The 18,614-nt window shown below is 42.1% G+C and overlaps 2 protein-coding genes across 2 annotated transcripts; both read left to right on the top strand.

The window, feature by feature from the left end:
• The first annotated feature begins 3,799 nt into the window (after positions 1-3,799).
• LOC147421257 (uncharacterized) lies at positions 3,800-4,168 on the top strand. Its single transcript, XM_086503954.1, has 2 exons — positions 3,800-3,853; positions 3,953-4,168. The coding sequence occupies exons 1-2, from the start codon at positions 3,800-3,802 to the stop codon at positions 4,166-4,168; spliced, it is 270 nt and encodes an 89-aa protein (XP_086360080.1).
• A 1-nt stretch (position 4,169) lies between these two features.
• Positions 4,170-4,582, top strand: LOC147421256 (uncharacterized). Its single transcript, XM_086503953.1, has one exon. The coding sequence runs from the start codon at positions 4,307-4,309 to the stop codon at positions 4,580-4,582; it is 276 nt and encodes a 91-aa protein (XP_086360079.1). The 5' UTR covers positions 4,170-4,306.
• Positions 4,583-18,614: the final 14,032 nt, after the last annotated feature.

The following is an 18,614-nucleotide window of genomic DNA, read 5'->3' as shown; positions in this document are numbered from 1 at the left end:
AAAAAAGAGAAGCGTATAGCACTTGAAAACATTCTTACAGCGTGTGTAAATTTGTAATGCCTTTGCAAAAGACACGAGGGGCTAAGGCTTCGTTCGCTAGAAGTGGAGGCAGAAGCGTATTCAAAGAGCTCCGTAGCATGTAGCCATTGGATGGAGTTCGATCTGCAGGATCTGTAACCTCGTCGAAAAGGAGTAGTAATGCTTTTCTTTTAGCAGTTGGAGCCGGGCGCCAATGTTTTTGTGGGTCCGAAAATGAGAGTGAGAGAGAGAGGGAGGTAGATAGTTGACCTATGGGACCATAAGAAACATATAATGTGGGGATGTGTGTGGAGTTGATAAGTGACTCTTGATGCTCAAGCATTTTGGAAAGGAGCGTTACAACCGAGTCCACATTGTGGTTGGGAGAGATATATATGTAGGGAGAGATCATGGCTGAAAATGTGGGGAAAGCAAGCTCTAACATGATCAAAACCTAAGGCTGGGTGAAACGAAACAGTGGAAATCTTGTCCACAGGGGTCAAAATTGCTAGGCTTGGTTCGTTTTGCAACTATAGTTTCTCTTCCTCCAAGCCCGCCATAGTTCTTTCAAACCCCCCCCCCCCCCCCCCCCCCCCCCCCCCTCCGGAAGAGCTACACGCCTCTCAACCTCTCCCTCGTTTTCACTCTTCCTCCTCCAACATCGTTTAGACGAGGCAACATCAAACCTGAAGCAAGCTTTTCTTCCTCCACACTCATATGAACCAGCCTAAGCGCGCGCGCACGCTGTTAGTGCCTGATGTGTCAAGGCATTTATCTTTTTGAACTTTTAACTAAGGTCTTAACTTTAAACCTTAGGAGCATGTTTACACAAGGTCTTTATGCATAGGTAGTTGGAAATACCCAAATGGTCACATGGCGTGTAGCAATTTTTGGATGTAACCAATAGGCAGTTTGCAGTCTTCCTACAGTCGTACTGCTATTTCCGGGAATGTAGTTGGATGTTGATGATGAATACAGAGTAGATTAGTACTTTCTCTTGCTTAGCCATGGTCTCTTGTGCTCATACAGTCTGCAATTTTCATGGTGCAATGTGTAGTCTCCTGCCTTGTTTATCTCTACACTGCATGATTCTTGTATTGATTACCTGTTAGGGTTGTGAGCCCCTAACACTTTGGTGATCCTGTTGTGCGTGTCCTAATGGACATGGGTGCGAACTCCAGTAATCTCAAAGCGAATGGTGAGTCGGTTATGATGCAAAGTTTCTTTCTCGTGCTCTAACCACCACCTTCTCTCTGAAGCGGTTCCTGCAATTGGTTCGAATTCAGCCTGAACCATATGGTCAAGAATTCAACAAGTTCTTGACATGCTAGTCGACCTCGACCACTTGAGGGAATTCTTGAATTGGGTAACCCAACAGGAAGAGTTTGAGGAGTATGCAACAAAATTCTTGGAGGATTTCTTCCCGAATCTCGCAAGGAAAATCAAAATTACAATTGCTGACAAGTTGCAGGTGTTTGCAAGTTCTTGACATTTTCTGTGCACTTTCTGTGTAGGCAGTTTCTGTGCAGTCAATTGCAGTTTAGTTTAGGCAATATGCAGTCTGCAATTTGCATTTTGCAATTTGCAGTTCAACTGTTTACATATTGCAGATTATAGCATTTCAGTTTGCAGAATACAATTTCAGTTTTTCAGTTTACAGAATACAGTTTCAGGTATTCCAGTTTGCAGAATGCAGTTTCAGGTATTTCAGTTTGCAATGCAGTTAAGCAGTTTCAAGGTTTAAAGAGGTACGAATGCTCTCTATTCTTTTGATGTGTGATTAATGACAAAGAAGAAGAAACAAAGTGTGCAATATGTCAAAAGTATGAGCACCGCACAAAGGAATGTCCGTACATCTGCAAGCCTTGTCAAAAGGAAGATGTATGTGTCAAATATTGTATGCATAAAATGTGCAAGAAGTTGTATCGGATTGTCATATCTTTTCGAGATGCATCAGATCGTGAGGAACTATGTGATGCACAAGAGGATTTGCATGATTTTTCTAACCTTCTTGATAAAGCAGAAGGCTAGCATGAAGGTCGTGAAAGAAAATAAAGAAAGTCATGCTCTAGTATGCGCAGGATACATATGTTACAAGAAGCAATTGAAGGCTTGACAGAGAAGTATGAAGATCAGTTTCAAGAGGAAGACGAAAGTGATGATGAGTGGGGAGTTACAACACAAATGTTCCCCTTGGTTGGGAAAAAACAGGTACAATCATGTTTAACTTCTCCAAATGCACTTGATGTAAGTCCCAAATCAATGAAAGAAGTTCAAGCACAAAGCCAACCTGAAGAAGTCAAGAAGGTGATGTTGGAAAGGGGAGAAGAAAAGGAGCATCCTAAGAGCCAAAGAAGCCAAAAGGAGCACTTAGTATCCCAAAACCACACTCCAAATAGACTCAAGGGTTTGCAGGATGTTGAAGAACTTGAATCAACAATAGAGAGGTATTTGCAATCAGATCAAGAAATTGAAGACAAAAGTGGGCCTAAAAGTAGGCACGGTCCTGAACGAGACATGCAGATTCTAGTAGAAGGTATGAAAATTTCTAAGGGCATGGAAGGTTCTAAAGGCATGCTTGTTCCTAAAAAATTGCAAGAAATTGAATTTGTGAAAGACTTGGTTATTGTTCATGCTGTAAAGACTTTACATTTGCAAGAGACTAAAAGAAAGGTTGAGAATGGGTTAGTCAAACATGGAGATGTTGAAGTTCAATGCAAGCTAGACAGAGTCCAAAAGATATTGGAGGAAGAAGGAAGAAGGAAGAAGTCAAGAGCAACTCAAGAGCCAAGAGGATTGCCAACTATCCCCAAACCTCACATCAAAGAGACTTGTATCTTTGCAAGAAGAAAAAGAGAGCTACCTGAAAGAAGGCGATCAAGAAGAAGGGAATGCAAGTGGGATTGAGCCAAAGAAGCCACCAATACCACATACCAACCCATATACCAACCTTGGACATCAATTTTGAAGAGGTTGAAATTCAAGAAGAGATCATATTACAGTGTACTAAACGGGAAGAGACGAATATAGTTGAAGACATAATGTGTGATGATGAGGAGGATGATGTGATGAATCAGTTTTTGATGTATCTTGATGAGGAGTATCCTGCAAGTGACATTCAGGAGTGTGTTGATGGAGAAGCGTTTTTTGGAGCCTTGAAGACTGAAATCCAATTTCCAAACATGGATATGAGTTATTCAGGTTGTGAAGATAATGATCTCCAATTTCAAGTCCCTGAATTGCAAGTTTCAATGCCGAATGTCCGTGATTTACAAAATTCCATAATCCAGGTCCCTGAACAAAAACTTATTGATTTGCAAAGAGATTTTGTTCCTAAATTTCATGAATTTCAAAGTCTTATTGTTGCTCAAGCAATGATCATCAACAATCTCTCATTTGATTTGAAGAATGAGAGATATTCAAATTAGGTGGTGACAAATCAAGCCATTTTTATGATCGATCGATCTCAAGAAGAGAAGCAATCATTAATCAAGAAGTGTTTACAGGATCAGTATCTTGTCAAAGATATTCAAGAAGCAGTTTTTGACAAAGAAGAAGCAAACTACAGGTTCTCAAAGGTGAAGAATGGAGTTTAATCTTTGATTTCTATAATTAAAGGATGCAAGAGTCAAGTGACTGAAGCGACTTTTTATCTAGAGAAGTCCAACATGGGGTGTTTGCAACAAATTTCTACTTGTGTTCAATGGTGTGTTCTTGGAATTTGTTGATTATTTTCTTTTGGAAATGGATCAAGTGGAAAAAGGGTTTGGATGAAAGAAGCATGAAGGATGTTGTGGAAGAGTATGAAATCAAGAAATTTCAAATTGAGATTCAGGTGTAGGAGATTTTTGAAGTGCAAGAAGCTTCATCTTCATAGGATACTGAATACTTGCAAGAGGCAACTGAACAATTACAGAATATTGTTTATGTGCAGGAGACTAAGTGTGTGGTGAAGTATGAATATTTACAGGGGACTACATTGTACTTGCAAGGAAACAACACTACAGTGTACTTACAAGGAACCAAACAGATGCAAGAAACTGAATATTTACAGGAGATTGTATACATGAATCGGGAACTATATGAAGACTTGAAGCCTCAATTTGTGATGGTGAAGGGCCAAAAAAATCAGCTATTGCAGTTAATATAGGATGAACAATATTCAAAGATGGATATTTAGGAACAAGGAGATGAGAGGAAGCTGACGAAGCAGTATGATGACTTAAAACAAGAATATGATCAACTAAATCAGCAAGTGCAGCTTAGCTCAAGTCAAGTACAAGTGCAGATGGATACTATTATGGAAGAGCAGATACAAGATGAAGTTCAAAAGAATCAAGTTCAAGATGTAGTGCAGGATGCAATTGCAATGACAGATCCTGAGGAAGTAGGAACACATCAGTCAACTTCAAATCAGATTTTTATTATTGAAGATGATATACCACCTGCAGATAATGTCAAAAGTACAAATGAAGTTGTTCAAGTTTTAGAAGATATGAAGGTTGCAGAGACAATTGAAATTCCAAAAGAAGTTGAAGTTCCAGGGGAAATAAGCAAGCGGTGAGCTTGATGATGCAGGATTCTTCAAGTCAAAAGTTTTCAGTTTTAGGGAGATAGCTCTGATTCGAGAGATTTGTAGCTACAAAGTGGATTTCTTTATGTTTTTGAGAGGGGATGTGAGTAAGCCATCTTGGTGGTGTTTTTTATGTGTGAAGGAGAGCTCAACTTGTTATTTTTAAGCCTTGAGTGTGTAACCTGAATCCCAAATTTCAGGATAATATGTTGTTTTGGCATACGGAGTCTAATCAGGTCTCCCAATGTTTCACTACATACAAAGATATTGGATATGTTTAGGAGGCAGTGTCTAATGGTTGCAAAGTTTTCATCCTACCTTGATTCTTTCTTCAATCTTTTTGAAGAGAAAGCTGAACCTGACCCTGAACATGAACCTGCTAATGTGTTCAGTAAGCCATACCAGGCCTTTGCTGAAGAAGAGGCTAAGGAAGAAAATTTGTTGTTGCAAAAGAAGTTCACTGAATAAAAAGATCATTTTATATAGTTGAAGTATAAGGGGAAACAACAGGTTCATGACCAACCTGAACCAGAGGGTGTTGAATGTGAAGTGCTACTCATGGATAATGGAGATCAAGAAGTTCAAGAGCAGTACTTAATTGAAGATATAGTTCCAGTCTCACATGATAGGAGAATGAGGCAGAGCATCTGCATGTTGGGAAGGAATTACAAAACACTATCGATGAAGTGTTGGCTAAGAACATTGAAGAACATACAATGGATGAGGTTGCAACTGAGATGGAAGTAAGTATTGACGCATAGGAAGAAGCAAAGGAGGAGAATTTGTTATTGCAGAAGCAGTATGATGAACTGAACCGGTAGTATAAGGAATTGCAGAAGCAGTTGGAGCAGCAAAAACACCATCAACTTGAACAACTGTATACTCAGAGTGATACTGTAATGTTGGATAAAACTGAAACTGAAGTTCATGAACAATTAACTGAAGGTGCAATCACAATTCCAATTGCAGTTGTAGACGAAGAAGTAGGTGTTGCAGATGGACATCAGTAGTTTAAAGATCCAGTATTGTTTATTGTGGATGAGATACTCACTAGAAAAGATGTTGAGGTTGCAATGAAAGAACCTGAAGCTAAAGTGGATGCAGGATTTGGTAAAGATGGTAAGGAAACTCCAACAGAAGGGGAAAGTTCAAAGCAGCCTGAGATAAAGATCATCTTGATGTTGAAGTTTCTAATCAAAGAATTGTGGGTCCTCGCGATGTTTGAGAAACATTGCCCACCAGGTGTGCCAGGTGTTAGTGCCTGATGTGTCAGGACATTTATCTTTTTGGACTTTTAACTAAGGTCTTAACTTTAAACCTTAGGAGCATGTTTACACAAGGCCTTTATGCCTAGGTAGTTGGAAATACCCAAATGGTCACATGGCGTGTAGCACTTTTTGGATGTAACGCAGTTTGCAGTCTTCTTGTAGTCGTACTACTGTTTTTGGGAATGTAGTTGGATGTTGATGATGAATACACGGTAGATCAGTACTTTCTCTTGCTTAGCCTGTTGGAATTAGGGTTGCAGAGAAACACACACAGCTTCGAGAAGACGAAGGAAGCTCAAGGCACACAATAGAGAGTGTGTTACTTAGTGTGCAATGGAATGATAGATAGCCCTAGAGTGATAGGCGTATATACAATGCACGGGGGAAAAAACCTCCTAAAGAGGGAAAAAATGCCCCAGTGGTCCTAATGTGTTCACACACATCACTACCACATGTATATGGTAACAAATCCCCCCTGGAGTGATGCGATGAACGAGAGCTGGCACATGAGTAAAAGGAAGTTCCATGCCCTGAGGACAGGATTAGTCCACAAAGGGGAGTAAGCCCAAAGCTTTGCGGAAAGCTTCAAGCTTCTCTCGAGACAATGCCTTTGTGAAAAGATCTGCAAGGTTGTCCTGTGTTGGCACATAAGCCAAGCTGATCTCTCCTGCTGAGAGCCTCTCCCTGACATAGTGGTAATGCACCTCAATGTGCTTTGTGCGAGCATGAAAAACTGGGTTCCTCGCAACTACCAATGCGCTCTGACTGTCAGTGTAGATAGTGTTGGCAGTGTCCTGTCCAACACCCAAATCAGCCATAAGGCGTCTGAGCCATACACACTCAACAGTAGCTGTGAAAACTGCCCTGTACTCAGCCTCACAACTCGAAGTGGCCACAGTAGGTTGCTTCTTGCTCAACCATGATATACATGAACTGCCAAGCATGAAACAAAAACCACTTGTGGACACTCGCGTGTCAAAACAACCAGCCTAATCTGAGTCCGAAAAAGCATGTAAGTCTAGCGGCAATGATCCCCCCTTGGGATAAAACAAGACAAGATGTAAAGTGCCACTAAGGTAGCGGAAAATCCTCTTGACAGCCTGCCAATGCTTAGACCCTGGGCTATGCATAAATCTGCTGACCTGTGAGATTGCAAACTGAATATCCGGCCTCGTGTTGCATACATAAATGAGGCAGCCAACAACAGTTTGGTAAAGAGTGACATCAACAGGATCGCCAGCATCATGTAGACTCAACTTCAAACCTGTTTCCATGGGAGTGGCAATAGGTTTGCAATCCTCAAGTCCAAACTTACATAGCAATGCCTCTATGTAACTTTTCTGACACAAGGCAATACCACCATCACACTGCTTAAACTGTATACCCAAGTAATGATGCAATAGCCCCAAATCTTTCATCTTGAAAGTAGCATTCAAATCAGCCTTAAATTCAGCAATATGTCTCTCATTTGGTCCAGTGATCAGCAAATCATCAACATAAAGAACCACAATGAGAAGTACATCACCATCACGCTTTACATACAATGTGCTTTCTTTTGTACTGTTACGAAAGCCTCGTTTCACCAAATGAGTGTCAGCTTTCTCATACCAAGCACGAGGAGATTGCTTCAACCCATACAAAGCCTTCTTACATCTGCACACTTTGTCCTCTTGTCCTTTTATGAAAAAACCGCGAGGCTGCGTTACATAAACTTCCTCAAATATGTCACCATTCAAGAAAGCAGTAACAATGTTTGATTGATGTACATCACATAGAAAACGTACAGTAGTCATACGACATGTGGGAGAAAAAGTCTCTTCATAATCTATGCCTTTTTGCTTTGCAACAAGTCGAGCCTTATGGCAATCGATCTCACCATCCGGCTTGCGTTTCCACTTGTAAACCCACTTCGTACCAATGGCCTTTTTGCCAGGGGGCAAATCACATAAAGTCCATGTGTCATTTTCTATAAGTGCATCATATTCTGATTGCATGGTAGCCATCCAATTTTTCGAATTCTGTGCTTCATCAAAAAACAGAGGCTCCTCAACATCATGTAAGCTAGACACAGCCAAAGCATAACAATCTGATGCATAAGATGCATGGCGAGAGCCTGAACGAGTACGACTAGTCAAAGGTGCATCCAATTTACTGTCACGCAAAGTGTGCACCAGCCATTTTGGCATACCTCTAGCCTACTCATTTTCAGCCCTTTCCTCATCAAGTACATCATGTACATGTGCATCAGTAATAGGTTGATCTAAAACATTTTCAGAAACCCCCATAGACTGTACATTTGCCTCATTGGAACTTACATTCGTATTTCCACCACTGAAAAGAGGCAACAAAGTGTCATAAATGTCCTGTGAGCTTACATTACTGTCTCTAGTACATGACAGCAAGGGCTGAACAGAATCTTCCACAAACACTACATCCCAAGAAACCAAAATACGTTTTGTTTGCGGATGATACAACCTGTAACCTTTGCTTTCAACACTATAACCAACAAAAATACATTTGACAGCCTTATCATCCAATTTTCTGCGCTGCACTTGTGGCACCAAAGCATACGCCAAATAGCCAAAAACATGCATGTGCTCAATAGAAGGCTTTCTATCATGCCATGCTTCATATGGAGTAATAGATTGCAAAGCTTTCTTAGGAAACCTGTTAAGTACATAAGTGGCACACATGATGGCCTCAAGCCAAAAAGAATGTGGCAAAGCTTGACTTTTGACCATACATCGTGCCATTTCCGTCAGTGACCTGTTTTTCCTCTCAGTAACACCATTTTGTTGAGGTGTATAAGGCACTGTACATTGGTGTTTTATCCCACGACTAGCGAGAAATGCATTAAATTCATGAGACATATACTCCCCCCCTCGATTGGAACGGAGGGTGCCATAGTACATTTCGAGACATTTTCAGGCATAGCCAGAAATTGTTTGAAGCACATAAAAACTTCGGACTTCGCTTTAAGCGGAAATACCCATGCATGCCTGGAGTAATCATCAATGAAAGTCACAAAGTACAGGTAATTGCCCAAGGACGGAGTTTGCATGGGCCTACAAACATCACTATGCACAAGCTGCAACTTGCATGTGGCCCGAACTGAACCATCCTTTGGAAATTTAGAACGTTGCATCTTACCCAAAATACAGCCTTCATGTAGGAGTACGAGCGGAAGTGCGACGCGAGAGAGAGTGCGAGAAGAAGAGCACGACGATATGGTGAACTCGCTCTCCTGTAATGTGTAGAGCATAGTGAGTTCTTATTAGGTTTTTACAAAAGAATATGTGTACATACCTGGCGGCCCGGCCACTTACCTGGCCGACCACATTGGGCTTTATACCCCAACAACCTCCCACTTAAAGTCCAAAGTGGTACTTTAAGTGTGAGGTAAGCTACTATACAAGCTAATATACAAGAGATGTAGAGAAGTGATGTACTACCCTACACCTAACCGCTTGCGAAAATGCTCAAAGCTCTCTGAGGGAAGTCCTTTTGTAAGTAGATCAACAGGATTTTCTGTGGTGTGAACTTTGACAAGCTGAAGGTGCTTATCCTCGAGCATTTCCCTGATGAAATGATATTTCACATCCACATGCTTTGTCTTTGAGTGATAAACTGGATTGCGAGCCAACTGTATAGCACTTTGACTATCACAATATAACACAGGCATCTCTTCTTTGATTCCCAAATCTGTTACTAGTCGATTAAGCCAAATTGATTCTTTGCATGCCTCTGATGCTGCAACATATTCAGCCTCTGTAGTAGACTGAGTAACACAATCTTGTAATCTAGAACGCCATGATACTGCTCCACCAGCCAATGTAAAGACATACCCTGACGTAGACCTTCGGTTCTCTAAGTCACCTGCATAATCCGAGTCTGTAAAACCCTTTACACTTAGCTCCTGACTCCCATAGCATATACGCATACTCTTTGTAGCTTTCAGGTATCTCAATATTCCTTTCACTGCCTCCCAATGTTTCTTGCCTGGGTTTGACATGTATCGACTTACTACTCCCACTGCAAATGCAATGTCTGGGCGAGTAGCAATCATTGCATACATCAAACTACCCACTGCAGATGCATATGGAATCTTATCCATTTCAGCGTGTTCTTCCTCAGACACAGGACAATCTTGTTTGCTAAGTTTCACATATGGTGGCAATGGAACACTCAGTGCCTTTCCCTTCTCTATATTGAAACGTTGCAAAACCTTGTAAATATACTCTGTTTGAGATAACTAAATCAACTTCTTTGATCTGTCTCTCTCAATGCGCATACCAAGTATATGACTTGCCTCACCCATGTCTTTCATGTCAAACGATTTTGCCATCTTTGACTTCAAAGCTGAAATTTCTTCCAAGTGCTTGCCAGCAATCAACATGTCATCCACATACAAAATAAGGATCAGCCAACTGCCATCCTTAGCCTTCTTTGTATATAGACAGTGATCGAACTCACTACGTTTGTAGCCTTGAGAAAGCATAAACTTGTGGAATTTATGGTACCATGCCCTCGGTGATTGTTTTAAGCCATAAAGACTCTTTAACAACTAGCATACCCAATCTTCCTTGCCTTTCTCAACAAACCCTTCTGGCTGCTGCATGTAAATTTCCACATCTAAATCACCATGCAAGAACGCTGTCTTGACATCCATTTGGTGCAACACCAAATCTAATATGGCAACCAATGCAAGAAAGCATCTCAATGTAGTCATCTTGACCACCGGAGAGAAGACTTCATCAAAGTCAATGCCTTGTTCTTGCTTAAAGCCCTTGGCAACAAGCCTTGCTTTGTACTTTGGCTGACTATCATGAGCGGTGATCTTATACCTGTAAACCCATTTACAAGGTAGAGCCTTTTTGCCCTGTGGTAATTTAACTAGCTTCCATGTCTTGTTTTTATGCAGAGCTGTCATCTCTGACTGCATGGCCAATTGCCAATTCCCGGAGTCCTTCATTTGCACTGCTTCCTTGTAACATGAAGGCTCATTGCAATCAGTCAACATGACATAGTTCATAGAAGGAACAAACCTATCAGGAGGTCGCGTGACACGTCTAGATCTACGCATAATAGGTGGCTCAGGTTCAACCACAACCTGTGGTTCCACTCTATCCTGTCCTTGCTCCTCTTGAGCCCTGACATTTTGTCTTGCACGTGCAGGTCCATCTTCTTGGAAGACAACTCTTCTAATCTCCTCAACCCTCTCTGGTTTAGAATGATATTTGGATTCATTAAAGTGAACATCATTGCTGCGGACAACCTTTCTGGATTTGGGATCCCAAAGTCTGTACCCCATCTCACCAGAATTACCATAGCCTAGAAAGATGCACTTTCTACTCTTTGGCTAAAGTTTGTTCCTAAATTCCTTTGGAACGTGAGTATATGCCTCACAACCAAAGACTCTGAGATGCTTGTATGAGGGCACCTTGCCTGACCATACCATCTCTGGCACTGAATCCTTCTACAAAACCTTGCTAGGAGATCTATTTACAAGATGAACATTTGTTGATGCAGCTTCAGCCCAAAACCCATTTGGCAGCTGTGCATTAGACAACATACTTCTGACCTTCTCTTGTATGGTCCTATTCATCCTCTCAGCAACACCATTTTAAGGAGGATTGTAAGGAGCAGTAAGTTCACGTTTTATACCTTTTGACTCACAAAAGTCCTTAAAGGCCTTTGAAACATACTCTCCACCATTGTCAGTGCGTAAGCATTTAAGCTTCTTGCCACTCTGATTCTCCACAAGTGTCACAAACGTTTTGAAAACACTAAACGCTTCATCCTTGTGCTTGAGAAAGTAAACCCATACTTTCCTCGAGTAATCATCTATAAATGTCATAAAGTAAGAAGCTCCCCCTAGAGATAGGTTAGGCATAGGTCCACACAAATCACTATGAACAAGTGCCAACTATGTATCTCTTCTACTGCTTCTATGCTTATGTGGCTGCTGTGTTTGCTTACCATACAGAAAATGTTCACAGAATTCAAAATCATTAAATGAAAAGCCAGGCAAATAACCAGAATGAGACAAGATTTCCATTCCCTTCTTGGACATATGTCCTAACCGGCTATGCCACAAAGAAACGTTCGGCTGCTCGGTTACATTGATTACATTGTTAGAGACATTTGATACATAAATCATGTAAAGTCCTCCAGACTTTACTCCATGTGCTACTGTCATAGAACCCTTGGATATCTTCCACATGTTCTGTCCAAAAGTGGTGACGTAGCCAACATCATCAAGTAAACCTGTGCTGATGAAGCTCTTTGTAATTGCGGGAACATGTCTCACATTCTTCAGCGTGAAAGAAGAGCCATTCTGAAACTTCAATTGAACATCTCCAACACCTAAGATCTCACATGTTTGCCCATTGCCTAGCCGAACATGATCTTTAGTGGTCACATAAGAGGTAAACCACTCCTTGTTTGGAGACACATGAAGTGATGCCCCTGAGTCTATAATCCAGTTACTCAGTGCATTTCCATCAGATGCTGTAAGAAGAGCTGAGTCCATTGTATTCTTCAAGAAGTAGATGTCTCCTGACACTAGACTGTCATCCTCTGCAACAGTGTTTGTCACATTTATTTCTTGGATCTTCACTGAGGACTTGTTCTTCTCACCATGGTCTTCAGCTTTCTCTTTGCCTTTTTCTGCTTTCCATTCTCTGCAGTCTCTTTTCATGTGACCCTTCTTGCCACAATGGTAGCATTCTATGTCACTCTTGCCTTTAGCACTGCGGGACTTGCTACGAGACTGATTCCTCTTTCCACCTTTGTACTTTTCTTTGGTCCTTCCCCTGACAACTAAGGCTGTTCCTTTGCCTTTGTCCATTGTCTTTCTATTGGTTTCTTCAGTAAGCAGACTTCCTTCTACACCTGTTATGTTCAAACCATCTGGAGGTGCAGAATTACTCAAAGCTGTGCGAAAAGTGTCCCAACTTTCCGGCAATGTGATCAACTGGAACATAGCTCTAACAGGTTCATCAAACTTGACACCTTGAGCTGACAACTGACTATAGATTGTGTTGAATTCATTCAGATGATTTGACATAGGTGTCCCTTCTTTCATCTTCAAGTCAACAAGCTTCTTAAGCCAGTATACCTGTGAAGCTGCACTCTGCTTCTCATAAAGATCACTCAGCTTTAACCATGCTTGATAAGCCGACATCTCTTCTGCTACATTGAAGTAAACGCTTTCTGCCAAAGTCAGCATAATGGTAGAAAGTGCCAATTCATCCATTTCGCTCCATTCATCTTCGTCCATATCTTCTGGTTTTATCCCCTTGAGCTTTATAGGTTTTATCTGCTTCTTTTGTACCAACACGTGCCAAATCTGCTTCTTCCACAATGGGAAATTGGTTCCATCCAGCTTCTTGATATTGTAAAGAGCAGTGTCCTGTGATCCAGCCATAGCTACGCTTCACAGTAGTTTACTTTCCTGCGAAAAATTCGGCAGAGTTTCCCCTGTAAACTGACCTCTGAACCAATATCAACCTGTCAAATGAACCAAGAAAGCTTCAGATTCTGCATAAATTTTGGCAGAGTCTCCTTTGTAAAATGGCTATGGTGTACTCAAAAACAGACCAAAAACAGCTCAAAAACACTGTCTCTCTGACACTGTAAGCTGTGGGTAAACCTGTCCTGCACCTGTACTGTCTCTGACTGTCCTGTCACTGTCATGTAAGCATAGACTGCGACAATGACTCAATGGCAGTAAAGCAAAGATGCAATCCCAACTGTCTAACTCACAGTCAATACATCCTAGCTGCCTATCTAAGGGTGCTCGAGGGATCGCTCCAAGACCTGTATCACCGAAAGGATCTCAACATTCGAGAATCCCCCAGCTCAATAAAACCTCACTCAACCCTCAACAAAGGCTGCAGTAAATCTGACAGTACATAGACTTCCTACAAAGTCATACATCCACAAATTTCCCACTGTATGCTGTAACCGCTCCGGCGGTTGTTTGCTGCGTGACTCACAGCCAGCAAACCCTCAACAGACATACATCATCTCTGAAGATACATCCCATGTGGAAGTACCTGCAATGTCAGGATGAAATCTGGAATATCAAGCAGCAAACACAAGCTACCTGATGAACTAGTGGATGACGCCTACAGTCTGTGTGTAGATGCGCCCGTGTCGTATGTGACATGCCTCCAAGAAGTGTGAGCCGTCCTTCGATGTGTAGACAGCCACAAATCAACACTCTGGGAGTGTCGATATCCTCAGCACCTGCAGTCGTAGGCCGAAAACCCCAAATTTGCACAGTCGGATCTGCACCCGCTGAGACCACGTAGTCGAAAATGGCCTGCGCAGACCTTTGTCGAAGCCGAACGGTGGCCAAGATGACCTCAGAATGAATTTCTGACAACACCAAGCCCTTTGGGTCTGCCCACGAGATTTGGGGCCGTGTCTTTGCGTGTCGAATTTCACTCCAATCTGAGCTGGTGACTCTAGCCTCCTGCAGTGCTGCCCCGAGCCTCGATCTGAGCTCTGATACCAGTTGAAGGAGTACGAGTGGAAGTGCGACGCGAAAGAGAGTGCGAGAAGAAGAGCACGACAATATGGTGAACTCGCTCTCCTGTAATGTGTAGAGCATAGTGAGTTCTTATTAGGTTTTTACAAAAGAATATGTGTACATACCTGGCGGCCCGCCCACTTACCTGGGCGACCACATTGGGCTTTATACCCCAACACTTCACAAACATGTTTGACAGGTGCTTCAAGAGGTGGCAAAGCAGCAACCATATCAGATTTCTGCAAACGCAGCAAACTGGCAAAATTCAGATGACCAAAACGTGCATGCCAAAGTTTTGCATCTGAAATAGCCCTTGAATCTACAACAGCATTTGCAAAATTTTTCCCACACTTGTCATACAAAGTGAGCTTATACATCCCACGACACAAAAGCCCAGATGCAACAATTTCATCACCAAAACTGAGATCATGAACTGTACATTTGTCATCCACAAATTTGACTACAAGTCAAAGTCTAGCAAGTGCGGATACAGACAAGAGATTCTTCTTGATCCCAGGTACATAAAGTGCATCAACAAGTGTGAAGGAACTGCCATTAGCAGCAGTGAGCACAATCTTTCCAACTCCCTAAACTGGATAAGAGGCGTTGTTGGCACAAGTGACTGAATTCCCATGAGGGACAGACTCAAGAGAGGTAACCAATTCACGATGTGAGGTAATGTGCTTTGTAGCACCACTGTCGAAATACCACACATGTGAATCTGCAGCAACTGACAAGCATGCATCATGGACAACAGGATTGTAAGTGCACTCTGCGCTAAAAGCCCATTCTGCATCAACATCAGCAACATAGTCTCCTTTCACAGAAGACTCAACAATGGCTGCATTTGTAGTGGAACCAGCATTTGCAGTGGAACCACCCTCTTTCTTGTTAGCCTCTTTGGCCTTCAACTTAGGACACAACTTGATCAAGTGATCATTAGCTTTACAATAATGGCAACGCATCTTCTTTTTTCCCTTATCACCAGAATTGCCAGACGAAGTACTGCCAGCAGAAGCATTAGGAACAGAATTTTTGCCACTCGCAGCAGAACCATAAGAAGTGGCTGCATTACTGTTACCACCCTTTCTTTGAGAAGCAATAAAAGCCTGTTCAACTGCACGCTCCCTAGTCCTGTTTTTTTTAGAAAGTGACTCTTGCAACAGCAATGTGCATAATGCATCAAACTTGACAACTTCAGGATTTCCTTGGGTCATAAGTCTCCAAGTACTAGCAAAATTCTGGTAAGAATATGGTAAGGCATCAAGAACAGTCTGCACAAGGGAACTGTCTGAAATAACTTCACCTGCAGAAATAAGTTGCTCATTGATATCCTTGACACTAGCAAGGAAAGTGTCCATATCATCTTCCTCATGCATAATCTTCGACTCCAGCTCTTTACGCAGCAAAGCAATTTTAGCCTCATTGCGGCTTGCATAAAGACCTGCTAAAATATCCCAAGCCTGTTTTGCAGATTTTGCTGAACGGATGTGAGGAACGATGGTGCGCTTCATAGACAACGCAATCAATGCATCAGCCTGTGCATCCTTAACATCCCAACGAGCTTGTTCTGCCGTAGGCAAAACAACTCTAACAGCTGCAATCCTTGCAGCAAGACCTGCAACATCCTCAACATCGCCTACATCCTCAGAACCAGGACATACATCAATGCCTTGCACAATGTTCCAGACGCCTTTTGACACAAGAACATGTTGCATCATATAAGCCCACATAGGGTAGTTGTCCCCATCCAACCTGTCCTCAGTAGCAAACATCTTGAACACATCTGTGTTGTTGTTGTTAGCCATGGTAAATGTTGCACCTGATGTGAAAACTGCCCGAAAATAGGAGAAATGGAGCGGGAACAACCTGTGCTATATAGCACAAACCGTAGAAGACTATAAGGCACCTGCTATGCAGAAAACGGCACTGATAGAAATTATGCACAAAATGACGAAATAGCCTGTGCACTACTGTCTGTAGTGGAAACAGAGGCCGAAATGAGCCCAAATCAAAATTCTGAGCAGACCACGCTCTTTGAGCTCTCCCAAAATATTTTTCGACCTGCGGACGCTCGCCAAAGCTTACTGAAATCGAAGAAAGTGAGCAGGCGTGTGTTGGAGCAGCTGGCGACTAAGCTCGGGAGGACGTGACTTGCTCTGATACCAATTGTTGGAATTAGGGTTGCAGAGAAACACACACAGCTTGGAGAAGATGAAGGAAGCTCAAGGCACACAATAGAGAGTGTGTTACTTAGTGTGCAATGGAATGATAGATAGCCCTAGAGTGATGGGCGTATATAAAATGCACGGGGGAAAAAACCTCCTAAAGAGGGAAAAAATGCCCCGGCGGTCCTAATGTGTTCACACACATCACTACCACATGTATATGGTAACATAGCCATGGTCTCTTGTGTTCATACAGTCTGCAATTTTCATGGTGTAATGTGCAGTCTCCTGCCTTGTTTATCTCTACACTGCATGATTCTTGTATTGATTACCTGTTAAGGCTGTGAGCCCCTAACACACGAGAGAGAGAGAGAGAGAGAGAGAGAGAGAGAGAGAGAGAGAGAGAGAGAGAGAGAGAGAGAGAGAGAGAGAGAGAGAGAGAGAGAGAGAGAGAGAGAGAGAGAGGAAGAAGAAGAAGAGAATAACGAGAAGATTGTCATAATAACTAATATCTAATTCTTCTAAATGATTTTCTCACATTAAACTGATCATTTAATATGGGGAAGTACCAGGGGAGAAAAAGCTAGAATATTGGTTAAGCTGGTAGACCGGCCACAATAGGGATCCAAAGGGGGGGCCATCTGCAAAAGAGCAATGTGCAACAATGGGCTTCAAAGACCCTAAGGTTCAGCCCATTAAGACTTCCAAAATGCTAAGGTTCCAAAATTCAAAGGTTATGTCCAATGGTCCAACCCTAGGGAAAATTGGCTGCTTTGAGTGTACACAAAAGTCTTTGCAAGCTCCTTTTAGTAGGGGATGAGAGAGAAACACACACACACACACACACACACACACACACACACACACACACACACACACACACACACACACACACACACACACTCATGCAAGCCCCTTACACAAAGGGCATAGTGGACACATGTCAGCTCCCTAGGCCAATTGCCCACAAAGTGCACTCAAATCCTATTGGATGGCCATAGAGGTGGACCAATGAGAATTAGGCTAGAGCAAATCTAGTTTAATTCATTTAAAAACACTTGATAAAAGAACCAATAAGAATTAAGCTCTCTAGAAGACTATTGGACAGTCTCCCAAAGGGTCCAATGAGCATTCAGCAGCATAATGACTTGCCTATTTCCTATTGGCCAGAAGACAAAGGGGTCCAATGAGAGTTTTGTTGCATTATTTAATTACCTAAAGCTCTCACAAAAGGGGAAACGGGAACACTTGTCACAAGGCTGTCACTTATGCTTCTCAATTATGATTGGCTAAGCTTTGCAGGGTCTAATGAGGTGCCATCAAGAGTATTTTGCAAGAGGGGTCAACCAGGAGAGAGAGGGGGCTGATTTTGGCAAGGCATTATCGCACACACACTCACACAATCTCATGTGTGAAGCAAGAAGACTCTCTCTCTCCTTCTCAAGCTTTAATGGAAAGCTTATCACCTGCTCCAAGCTTGTGAGAAGGGAGGCCTACACCAACAACTCTTGGCTTTGTGATGCAAATCCAACCAAGAGCCAAGCTTCAATGCATGCTCATCTCCTCTACCATGCTAATTACTAAGCTATGCTAAGCTATTATGAGTGATTAAGTGAGGAGATATACTTCTTTGTCGTAAGACTACTCCTTCTTTCTCTCAATCTACTCTCATACCCTACTAGCTCTCACCATCTTCAAAGGTGTGTGAGGTCTTGGGTCTAAGACCGTGAGGGAATTGATGTTGTGTTTTATAAGTGTTTACTTAGTGCTTGAAGCTTCCATCTTCATTGCACTAGTTGGTTATTGAAGGAACAAAAAAATTGTATTGTAAAATGTCTCCCTTGATGGGGGAAACCTATAATACAAAGCCTTTTGGAGGGGGGACTGGCTCCATGTAAATCCGGTCCTCAACTATTGTCAATAGCTTAATTTCTCTCTCTTTTGAAGTATTGTTCATGCCTATCTAACTAGGTGTTATGCTTTTTGTTGCTCTCTCCATCCAAGCACTCTTGCTATGCTCATTAGGAAACTATTCTGATGAAATGCTC

The sequence above is a fragment of the Adiantum capillus-veneris genome, chromosome 28 (assembly GCF_014529385.1).
Source record: "Adiantum capillus-veneris isolate H3 chromosome 28, ASM1452938v2, whole genome shotgun sequence".
Taxonomy (NCBI): domain Eukaryota; kingdom Viridiplantae; phylum Streptophyta; class Polypodiopsida; order Polypodiales; family Pteridaceae; genus Adiantum; species Adiantum capillus-veneris.
The sequence above is the reverse complement of the archived record's forward strand: the minus strand, read 5'-3'. Positions and strand labels throughout refer to the sequence as shown.

What these genes read in the sequence shown, in the direction of transcription:
- LOC147421256 (XM_086503953.1), top strand. Translation starts at nt 4,307, where the DNA reads ATGGATACTATTATGGAAGAGCAGATACAAGATGAAGTTCAAAAGAAT.
- LOC147421257 (XM_086503954.1), top strand. Translation starts at nt 3,800, where the DNA reads ATGAAGGATGTTGTGGAAGAGTATGAAATCAAGAAATTTCAAATTGAG. An exon ending in AATTTCAAATTGAGATTCAG is followed by an intron (nt 3,854 to 3,952) that starts GTGTAGGAGATT and finishes GTTTATGTGCAG; the next exon opens with GAGACTAAGTGTGTGGTGAA.